This window comes from Dunckerocampus dactyliophorus, chromosome 5 (assembly GCF_027744805.1).
Source record: "Dunckerocampus dactyliophorus isolate RoL2022-P2 chromosome 5, RoL_Ddac_1.1, whole genome shotgun sequence".
Classification (NCBI taxonomy): Eukaryota; Metazoa; Chordata; class Actinopteri; order Syngnathiformes; family Syngnathidae; genus Dunckerocampus; species Dunckerocampus dactyliophorus.
Genome location: NC_072823.1, coordinates 30,923,132 through 30,935,205, shown reverse-complemented (window position 1 = coordinate 30,935,205; position 12,074 = coordinate 30,923,132). Strand labels below are relative to the sequence as shown.

The following is a 12,074-nucleotide window of genomic DNA, read 5'->3' as shown; positions in this document are numbered from 1 at the left end:
TTTTTATCTTCACCAAGGAAATATTACTTCCATAAAACTTTATTTAATATCCCAGATTTTTTCCGTCTTTTTTTTTTTCCTTGCTTGCCTTCTCCGCCCTTGAAAGCGTCCTTTAAACGTCCTCCTGGTCCTGTCTGATTTCTCGCCTGCTCTTTGTCTTGCCGGGCGGCGTGAGAGCGTGCTGTGTTTACACGCAGCTGCGCTTGAAATGGATGTGCAGAGATGAAGGCCTCTAAAGAGCGGTGAGGCGCTTGGTTAAAGCTGCTTTCACGGCGCCGGAGTGAAAAGGCGCGCTTTGCGAGGTCTGATGGGAAGTCCTGCAAGGCCACGCGTTAAGAGCCGGCGCTTTCTTTTCGCCTTCGTCTCCTCACCGCCTGACATCGCCGCCTCTTCGTCCTCGGCGCTGACCTGAAAGCGGCGGCGGCGGCCATTGAAGGCCGGTTGCACTTTTCTCTCGCGAGTCCTTTAGCCGTCAATAGCAGCCTCACCCCTCAACCCCCTCCCGCCCCCGGAGCCGATGCTCTTTAGGCCGACGAGCTGCTCCTTCATGGGGTGGCAGGTACTCGCCACGCTTCTCTTTTGAAAATACTACACTCACGACATACTACAGATACCTCTCCAAACAACCTGACACCTCCTGCTACTTCTCATCCCATCAAACAAACAACGAACCAGCGTATGTCACACACACAATGCTCTCAACTGTATGGTGGATCACACATACATAACACATACATAACACACGTCAGAATATGAGAGGAGATTTAGCAAATGTTGCAGTGCAAGTGATTTTTTTTTGTCAAAAATACGTTTTTCACACTTTAAGTTGTCATAGTTTCTTACTATTTGTTGGTACGTAAAGTTGTTTTTTTTATACTTTTCTCATTTTGAAGTGTAGTTTGTTTTTGTACTTTTTTTTTAAAATAAAACAGATAAGACATAATATAGATTAACATGTGCTGTCTTACATGTTTTGTGCTCATGGGTTTTCCATTCCAAATACTTTGTGTTTTCCTATTTTCTTACTTTTGTACTGACGCGGTGCCTTCGCCACGTGGTAACCATGACAACAGATGCTACGTGAAGAAGTGATACTAAGATGTGATACTTTCCTCTGCAGCTTGATTGTTGTCATGGTAACCGACCCTCCTTGTCCAGGCGTTCTCGTGGTGGCCCGAGCTGATGGCCGAGCATGCCGAGAGCTTCCTGTCTCTCTACCGGGTCGACATGGACTCGGCCCTGCAGGTCCAGCCGCTCGACTCGTGGAACAGCTTCCCACTCTTCCAGCTCCTCAACGGCTTCCTAAGGACCGACCGTGAGTTGGATTGTAATTTTTTTTTAAAGACATTTGCACTGGTTCAACCTCTTTAAAGGTCTTTATGTCAGTATTTTTCGTCAATGTGAAAGACGTTTCACAGTATTGGTGTCTGCGTTGAGGCTGGAATGATTTACTAAAAGTGCTTTTAGTAAATCCTACAGACACAAATGTCGGTTGCAGTAATTCTGACTTTATTCTCATAATGTTCACTTTATTCTCCTAACATAAATTTTTCCGCGACCTAATTTTCCAAAAATGACAACTTTATTGATTGTATTGTGTCTTCTAATATTACAATTTTATTTTAATATTTCCACTGGATGCGACTAAAATGATGGGTTTTTTCTCAAAATATTACTATGTTGTTTTTGTAAAATCACCATTTTTTTTCTTGGTAGGTTGCAACTTTTTTCTCTTAATATTTTGAATTCATTATTGTAAAAATTATTTATTTATATATATATATATATTTATTTATTTTATTTTATTTATTTTTTTTGTTGAATTATATTTTTACAATGTGCCGCAGATCAACAAAAACACATCGTCCGGTTCCTGACCTGACTGTGGTAGGTGATTTCCGCACAGTAGGATTCCTTATTCATAAATAGAATATTTTCGTAGTTACAGCATACAAAACCTGTTTACCACCTTCTAAATATGCTTTTTAACATTATTACAGAAGAGTCCCCTAGAAATTAAATAACACCAGTATAGTCACCTTTACACTCCTATTGCCCAATATAGTAGACATAATAGGAGAAAATTAAGACACATATGGCCTTCTAAATATGCTTTTTAATATTAGAGCCCTCTAGACATGAAATTACACCCCTATAGTCACCTTTACACTCCTATTACCCACTATAGTTGACATAATAAGAGAAAATAAGACATAGTATCGACTCGCATGTTGGCATTGGGAGAGTTCCTTGTTGGGTTTTTTTTATTTCCTGTTCTGTACAGTACTTCCTGCAGTGGCTATTGTCTCATCAATGTAACATTACTGACACCTGGTGACCACATGAGAATACTTCACATCAATACAAAGTCTTTGAATGCGTCTTCTGAATGCCTTATATTTGTATTTTACGTCATTAAGCAATTTTTTGTGCTTGAAAATGAGGCATTTAGGCAGAAAATGTCCAATTTGCTTTAAATATGCATATGTTTTGACTAATAATAGGCCGTAGTAGTCAGCAGGATTTTATTCATTTATATATTTTTGACAAAACTGTGAAGCGCAGAGCGGTGAGGGATTAATGTAGAGTATTAAAACATCATGTAGTCCGTGTATGTTCCGTTTTTGTTCGCTTTCTGGATTGTTGTTTGACTTTTGGGCCGCAGGAACCCCGAAAGTCAAACGTCTTAACAGTTCTGAGTTTACAGGCTGTCAAGTCTCATTTCCCACGGGACTTGAGCTTGTGATTAACTCCAGTTAGTGTCCAGTGTGGGGACACTCATTAGGCACCCTGAGAAAGACTTTTGACCGCTGCGGTTTATGACCAGCATAGAAGAGGAACGGGGACGTGGTAAGTGGTGTCCTGGCTGCTCAGTGCAAATGTCACAAACCCGCCAGTCGAGCCTCCGGTGTTGAAACTCAAGGTCCAAACGTGACGACGGCGTCGTGCCTCCGCATTGTTTCCTGCCGGCTTTGTCTTGGTGAGATGCGAGGCTTTTATTCGGCGTGATGATGCCAAAGTAGCAGCAATCAAGCAACGCGGCGACAGGCAGCCCAAGGGCAATTTGGGAGACAAAGGATCCATCGCTATATGATGATTGTCGTCGTTGTTTTTTTTCTTCATCTTCTAATCGTCGGCGTCAGTTAGCGCTAGCCTTGAATGAGCCGTCGTTTGGGCAGCCTCTAACGTTGAAGCGGTCACATGACACAAAGTGTGTAAACCTTGAGAAGATGTCTTTTTTTTTTTTCAATCACACAGTCTCTGACTCGTCTTCTTCTTTCTCCACCCTGCTTTTAAATGCTCACTTGTTTGCGGTGCTTTGCGAGGGAGGCGCGTCTGGCTCCCCCGAGGGAGAAGAAGGCGAGTGTTACTCATCACGGTGCCGAGCGACACGAATTAAAAGTAATGACGCCCGCAGAGACCTGGCAGAAGCACGTACCACGTGAGCAAGGCCGGCGGAGGGGGCGGGGTTGTTGCAGCAGCATCATTAGTGCCCTCCCGCAGCATCACAACGTTTGACTTACCTGCTCTAGCTTTTTCATTTCTATCATTTTGTTGGTGTGAAGTGAAACAGTTCCGTTGATGTCCATTTTGAATATCCTCCTCAGTTTCCATCAATGGTTCCACGCCCAATGAAGAGGAAGTGAGTATTCATGAAAGCTGTGCTCAAAGAAGAAACTGCTTTGCAATAATTCTATATTAGCTGTAGATATTATACAATAATCCTTCACCACTTCACACTTCAAATTCCGTGACTTCATTCTATCACGGTTTTTCAAAAATGTATGAATAAATCATCACTTTCATGGTTGAATACGGCCTTTAAGTAAAAAAAAATATGCAGATGTGTAAGCAAATGTTAGGTATTTTTGGCCAAAATGAAGCATTTTTGAGCAAAAAAAAAAAGGCTAAATGACGTAAAATACAAATACAAATACAAGGCATTCAGAAGACTTCAAAGTGATGATATGTAGTGTTCTACACTGGTCACCAGGTGTCAGTAATGTTACATTGATGTGACAACAGCCAGCGCACAGCCGTCTTATGAAATCCAGCATATTGGGTAACAGGAGTGCAAAGGTGACTATAGGGGTGTTATTTCATGTCTAGATGGCTCTAATCATGTTGACAAGTGTATATAGAGGGCCGTAAACATTTTTTATGTCTTATTTACTCATTATGCAAACAGTTTTTTATGTCTTATTTGTCGTATTTACTCATGCCTACTATATTGGGTAACAGGCATGTAAAGGTGACTATAGGGGTGTTATTTCATGTCTAGAGGGCTCTAATAATGTTAAAAACGGTATATAGAAGGTCATAAAGAAGTCTTCTGTTTTATATGTCTTCTCTTATATAGCATAGCAACAATATTGAGTAATAGTAGTGTAAAGGTGACTATGGGGGTGCTATTTCATATTTAGACTGCTCTAATTATGTTAAGTGTATTTAGGTCGTAGACAAGTTTTCTGTCAAATTTTCTCTTATTATGTCTGCCCAGTGCTAACAATTATTGATCTGGATGTGCGATTGTGGACTCTGACTGACTGGGGCCTGCCTGTGAGAAAGTTATTATGGCTCATACGACATATTTTCTCTTATTATGTCCCTATATTGGCTAATAGGAGTGTAATGGTGACTATAGGGGTGTTATTTCATGTCTAGAAGTCTCTAATGTAAAAGTGTATTTAGAAGGTCGTAAGCAAGTTTTGTTTGTCTTGTATGTCTTAGTTTCTCTTATTATGTCCACTATATTGTGTAATAGGCGTGTAAAGGTGATTATAGGGGTGTTATTTCATGTCCAGAGGGCTCTAATAATGTTAAAAAGCGTATTAAGGAGGTGCTAAACCAGTTTTCTAAGTGCTAACTACCAAAATATTTTTTCTATAAATAAGGAATCCTAACTCACGGGATTATATTATAATATACTGCAAGTAGCGTGTTGCTAACTGCAGAAGCCTGGGGAACCTCACTCCATTCAAGTCACACCGCTACCACAACCCATTTTCGACAGCAAACTGGTTGGGTCTGATGTCATTCACCAACAATAGAAAACGTAATCTTTTCACCAACTGGCTTGGTTGAATACCTTCTTTGGCTCCGCCTCTCCACAGCCCACCTGTGCAACGGGCCCTTCCACAAACACCTGCAGGACCTGTTTGTCCCCTTGGTGGTGCGCTACATCGACCTGATGGAGTCGTCCATCGCACAGTCCGTCCATCGCGGCTTTGAGCAGGAGACCTGGCAGTCGGTCAAGTAAGAACCATCCTCCCACCCATCTAATCGGGTGAAGCACTTTCACGCCTGCATCCCAAGTTTTCCTCGTCCGCAACTCAAACAAACACACTTCCTCATCCACCAATCGCACTCACGCCACGATGTATTCATGAACACCGGCATTCCCAACACCAGCATGACTGTGGCATAATTCTATACACGACTACTACTTACCAGCACTACTACAACCACAGTCCCTCGTCCAGATTCGACCGTGATAAGTGAATTTCCGCAAAGTAGGATTTCTGATTTAGGATTTCAAACGTATTTTTCATGCATTTGGATAGTCCAAATGCAGAGCGTACATCAGGTGCCTGGGGTAGGTTTTGGAGGTCTGCCTCCTTCAATGATGCTGCAGTCAATGGGTCAAGATGGAGAGCCTTGGGAGCGCTAGGTTCATCCTTCGCTGATGACAGTCAGAAGCCCAACGGACACTTGTGCCCGTGCCTCGTTAGTGTCAGGATCCTGAAAAAGTCAGACAAGGAGCCATTACTAAAATGTAACGGGGCTTTCTTAACACAAGGAAATTACAGTAAAACATTTTTAATATTAAAGCATTTTTTAATAATTGAAATGACCTAACTACTTCCTGATGAAAATGTATGTATAAAAATGTATACTGATTCAATAAATACATCAAAAATGGCATTCCCCGGGGTTTACAATTCATTTGAGTAGTATATAGTTTCTTTGGATATTACCAAATAATATATCCTCATAAGTGTCATGAACAATACTTACAGCGTTTACTGCATTTTTGTTGCCATTATTTAGCTATGTAGTTATTTAAAGACATACCGTAATATTTGATATTTAAGATGCTACGTTTTTGCTACTTTGAACCCTGTGACTTTACAGCTAATTTATGGCTATGTTTTTCCTGATTTCTTATTTTTGTGCGTGTTTGTCACACTTTAAATGTTTCAGATCATCCAACAAATGTAAATATTAGTCAGTGACAACACAACTGGGCACAAAATGCAGTTTTCAGATGAAACATTTTATTATTAAGGGAGAAACAAAATCCAAAGCTGGAAAAGCCTCCAATGTGGCTGAATGACAACAATTGTGCCAAAATTCCTCCCCAGCGCTGGAAGAGACTCATTGCAAGTTATCACAAACGCTTGATTGCAGTTGTTGCTGCTAAGGGGGCCCAACCACTTATTAGCTTTAGGGGGCCATCACTTTTTCACACATGGACATGTAGCTTTGGATTGTTTTCTCCCTTAATAATAAAAAGTTTCACTTAAAAACTGCATTTTGTCTGGTCACTGACTAATATTTAAATTTGTTTGGATGATCTGAAACATTTAAAGGGATAGTTGGGATTTTATGTCATCCCCATCAGCAGTGTAGTGCATCATAGGTGACCTCTTTGTCCCGTGAGCTGAGTTCTGGTCAGACTTTGGTAATGAGGAATGTAGTTCCGATTAGTTGGTGGGGCCACTTCACTAAAGAGTTTGGCTTCTCAAAACAATACGTGTTCAAAAGAGTGCTACATTCACCTGCGCGTGGAAACGCTGTGGAAGACAGACACAACAATGGACAGGCGATAGCGCGCAGTGATACACCGGGAGAGAAAGTGAGGTTGCGTGATTGTGAGGTCTGATTTTTTTTTAGGAGGCATTTTTGTGACGCAAATGTACTACTCTTTTGAATGCATATTGTTTTAAGAAGCCAAACTCTTCACTAAAGTGGCCCCACCAACTTACCGGAACTACAAGTTCATGTCATAAATCCCAACTATCCCTCTAAATGTGACATATATGCAAAAACAAAAAGAATTGTGTGTGTGTATACTGCATATATATACTGTAACACACACACACATACTGTACAGTGAAATGTAGTGTGTTGTCGTAAAAACTGTTCAGACATAAATACTGTTCTATGCAACAAGACAGATTTTTAATTTGACGCTATATATCACAGGTGTCAAACACAAGGCCCGGGGGCCAGATGTGGCCCGCCACATCATTTTATGCGGCCCGTGAAACCCTTGGAATGATGCATGCCAATAATGCACTTCACCTCTGCCCTTCTAAATGTATTTGATCTGTCATTATGACATAAAAATTGTACTGCATGCGGTTCTTCTAAACGTCAATATTATCGAATCATGCAGCAAGATATTCCACGCATTTTTCAAAAACAAACACCTTGGCACTTGAATGTCTGCTTGTCACCACGACATTCTCACTTCACTTCTCATTTCGAAGCAGTTATCCATCAATTTGTTAGTAAAAATATAATAATCTAATGCATGGGCAACTGTGTAATAATATGATGAGGTTCTATTCCTATTTAGATTCATAAAAACTGACAGTTACAAGTGGCCCTCTGAGGGCAGCCGTAACTGCGATGTGGCCCTCAATGAAAATGAGTTTGACACCCCTGCTATGTATTAAAAGAAGCAAAACTTGAGAATCAACATCCTGTCTCCTCCTTTTTTGCGATTAAGTGTAGAATTATGACACTGTACATTATGGTAGCCTATTAGCTTCGATGCAACACTCCTGTAGCATTAGCTGTTAGCGCCCTAACACAAAATAGTCAGCAAATATGTCAAGTGCTCGCGAACGTCAATCAAAACAGCACTTAAATAAATATTTATTACCTGCAAGAAAACGTATCTTGTGTTTTAAAAACAGATGAAATGAATAGCAGGGAATGAAGGAGGATTCTTGTCCTTAAAACTTTTTACGGCCCGTGGCTGTGATTTTATCGCCCTGCAGCACAGTCTAAAAATGTCAGTCTAAAAATGTCATTTAACAAGGAAACTTGAAAAAAAACAGCTGCAACAGCAAAAATGGGAAAATCAATCAATAAATCTTAAGAGAAGAGTTGTAATCTAGCAAGGAACGAAAGCCATCATTTCACAAGAATAAAGTAATTGTAGGAGGAAAAATGTCATTTTAGTAGCATGAAGTTGAAATATTAAAGAAAAAAGTTAGATTTTTTTTTTTTTTTACCAAAAACAGTGACAAAAGTTGTAATTTTTGGAAACTTGGGTTGGAGGAATAAAGTCAAAATATTAGAAAGAAAGTTGAAATATTTGGAAAATTAAATAGAAAAAATCCACAGCAGAAATGTGAGTAGAGTAGAGTCAAAATATTAAGAGAAAAAAACATTTCTAATGAGAAAAAAGTTGCAATTTTATGGGAATAAACTTGTAAAATGAGGAAAAATATCATTTTGGTAAGACCGTTGAAATAAAGAAAAAATACATTATTGTTGAAATGGAAAAAAACAGCTGTAATTTTATGACAATAAAGTCAAAATATTAAGAAAAAAGTCAAACGAATGAAGAACAAAAGTCACAATTTTACAAGAATAAACTCGTATTACTCGTCATTTTTAGTAGCATTTCACCTATATTACAAGGGTGAAATGCAGTTTTTTCTTGAGCTACATTTCGCTTCTTCGCATGTCTATGTGTTGCTTTAATAGATATCAAAGTGGCCCTTGCATCCTTTCATTTTTCAGTATGTGGCCCTCGACGGAAATAGTTTGGACACCCCTGTTCTAGACACAATGCAGTCGGGGATGTCGTCTTCTTCTGTTTTTCCTTCCTTTGTCGCATTGTAGTTGCGTAGAGCCGTATATGGAGAGAGTTTGGCCAACTGAAAACACGGACGCCACGTTGCTACTCTCGGCCACGGGACGGGGTGTGCGCTCGAGCATGTAGCCCATGAGTATGCCTATCGTTTTGCACGCAAAACACTAGAACACTTTTTTTCACAGACTAGGTGTACAGTTTCTATTTATTCTATTTTTCCCTTGTTTGACTTTTTAGCCGTTGAGGTATTTGACGAGTCGATAATATAAGGAATACACTGCATGTACGATACAGGCTATTACTAGTATATGCTATGGTTTTACTGCACATGGATTTTTCTGGAAATGTATCAGTGTGTTCATACATAACACATATGTTCAAATAAGAGATGTGATTACGTGTATTTGCTTGATCTCCTGATATAACAAGCAAGATGGCTGCCATTTTCATGGTACCAATGAATGTGTTGTAACAGGTTTGTCAGAATGAATATATGCTCCTACATTTACATTTAAAAGTGATTTCAGTGGAACTGACAACCAAATGTCATATTTTCTCTTTCATTTTTATCAGTGACTTTCAGTTATATATACAATATTTACAACTTTTATTTACAACACAAAATCCACAATAACTCATTTCCAGATTATGGGCCCTGTTTGATCAAGAGTTCCAATCGATAAAAAGTTTATTTTAAGTCCATTTACTTTGTACAGGCTTATATTATTATCTTCAATGATAACTCTAGCTAAAACAGGAGCCAGAGCATACAGACATGCCAAGCACGCATACATGTCCACCGTGAACTTTGGATCACGTTGACACCAGGTCAACGTTTTAATGAACGTATTTGAACATTGGTACGATATCAGGTTTATGGCTTCATAGGAGGATGAGATGAGATGAACATACACGTATGAAAACAAATGTAGGGCGTCTGAAACGTGGATGCAATACATCCAATTCCATGATAGCAGATAACTGCATGGCAATGATTGCATTTCAAGGTCAACAATAGTGGAAGTGAACATTCGTCTCAATGCAATGACTCGTGTCTTGCTTGATTTATTCATCTCTTGGATGAAAACACATTTCCATTTCAGTTTTGATCACAGCACATCATTAGCTAAGTTTGAGCTTAGATTACAAATAAAACATACATGTACAAATGAACCTGTCGTTACGTAACATTTTCTTCCAGACCATTAATAAATGCTAACATCGAGACTGCATTGTGCAGTCCCACCTACTTCAAATCCTGCCGTTTGACTTACTTCGCACAACAATGAAGTGTTATTTGCTTTCCACTCCTCTCGCTTGACATTACGAAATCGCAGCAGCAGGGTAGCAACATGGCGCCCATATGTCATGTGACCAGCAGTTGACCAATCACAGCGTAGTAGCTCTGAAACCGAGTTGGCCAAACTCTCTCTATATACGGCTCTGGTTTTGCGTTTGACGTGCTGCCACCTACTGGCCTTTTGGTGTTTAGAAGCAGTTATGAAACCCAGAGTTAGCATTACTATCCAGTTTTTAGTTAGCAGTACTCACAACTGCAGTGTCGTTGTTTTCTCTACCTTGTGGATTACGTTTTACTTGGTGCACTCGAGTGAGATTAATTTTTTAATTTCGTTTTAAAAATAAGTTTGTTTTAATTATTTCTCTGAGTTGAGTGTGCTGTTGGATTTTACAGTGCATAGGTCACATCTGCTAAGTACTGCTGGTTACCAGTACTAGGTTAGTAAGTCGACACCGTGTGTGTGTGTGTGTGTGTGTGTGTCCATCAGCATGGAGTGAACGTGTTTACGTTCCTTTTAAAAAGCTGCATTCATGTAATTCATGCAATCATGTGTTTAGTTTTTCGTGCATGCAAGGGGAGCGGGTGAAAGTGAACAAACACGAGTTCACGTGTCTGCGTCGGAGGAAGAAAAGGCAAGGACAAGGACACGCGGCATGCGGGGACAATGTCTCTTAAACACAAAAAGCAGCACACACACGATCGATGCAATGCCGCTGACTTTTATTAACGCTCGCTTCTTTGCGGCAACGAGTGGCCGCCATTGTTGCTCGTCTTTGTCACCGACTCTGTCTCCTCTGTCTCCTTTCTTTTCCTACCCGCTTGGGGCTCCGACCCACCAGGTCCCTAACTAACAATCTAGCGGGCGTCCCTCTCCCCAAAGTCCCCGGCCTCCCTCTGTCGCTGCCGTCCATGCCCAGCTTCCCGGCACCGGCCCGGATGAGACAGGACAACACGTACGTACGTCTCCCGTGTCCCTGTGCTTGTTGTCTTCCGAGTTTTAATCGTCTTAGCGGGTCATCTCTGTTGTTTCAAGTCGTAAATGACCATTTGTATCTGACGTCCAGGCGGGCTCGGGTGTAGGTGAAGACCTCTCATCGTTGCACTTGTGTCTGTTTGCATGTTTATCGGAATGCTCTGGCATGGCTTTGCTACTTGAAGTAGGCCTCGTTTAAAGGCGGCACCCCATATGTGATTGTTGCATGTTGGACCTGAGCAAGCTGAGCAAGAGAAGCACTGCGTCCATCAAACGAGATGCTGATGTGTTTGTTAGAGGACATGCTGGACGCCTCTATTGGCCTTTTCAGGCCCACACCCACTGGTATTTGCCCTGTCCCTGACCCATTGTCTGTAGTTGGACAAAACCCTGTCCATGCCCCAAAACCCTGGTAATTACTCTGATTAACATTCAGAACCACAGTGCTGATCCTGTCCATGACCTAAACACTGTAGTTGGACCTGTCCACGATCCTGTAGATGCCCCAAAGTCCTGGTACTGACCTTGTCCATGTCCCTGTCCATCACACAAACTCTAGTGTTTGACCCTGTCCCTGTCCCTGATGAACATTCCGGCCCACGGTGCTGATCCTGTCCATGACCTGAACTCTCCGCGATCCTGTTGATACCTCATAATCCTGGTACTGACCTTGTCCATGTCCCTGTCCACCACACAAACCCTGGTGTTGACCCTGTCCCTGACCAATTGTCTCTAGTTGGACAAAATCCTGTTCATGCTGTAAAACCCCGGTACTGACCTTGTCCACATCCTCAACTGTTTACTGGTTACTGGTTAAGTCCTGGTTACCTATGCCATTACCGATGTCCTGAACCAAGATGTTGACTCTATTACTGAACCAGTTTCTGACCTTGTGCTTGTCCAAAATACTGCCCATGCCCCAAGACCCTGGCATTGACCCTGATGAACATTCCAAACCACGGTGC

General features: G+C 41.0%; 1 protein-coding gene across 4 annotated transcripts in view; it reads left to right on the top strand.

Moving 5' to 3' along the window:
- The window catches only part of cadps2 (Ca++-dependent secretion activator 2), a 182,381-nt gene that overhangs the window by 144,331 nt on the left and 25,976 nt on the right, over positions 1-12,074 (top strand). For 2 of the 4 annotated variants that reach the window (XM_054776309.1, XM_054776308.1), the window contains exons 18-20: positions 1,159-1,315; positions 5,115-5,256; positions 10,976-11,089. In XM_054776309.1, coding sequence (XP_054632284.1) covers positions 1,159-1,315; positions 5,115-5,256; positions 10,976-11,089 — 413 coding nt within the window. The remainder of the gene's footprint in view (positions 1-1,158; positions 1,316-5,114; positions 5,257-10,975; positions 11,090-12,074) is intronic. The other 2 variants (XM_054776312.1, XM_054776311.1) reach the window with 1 other exon arrangement.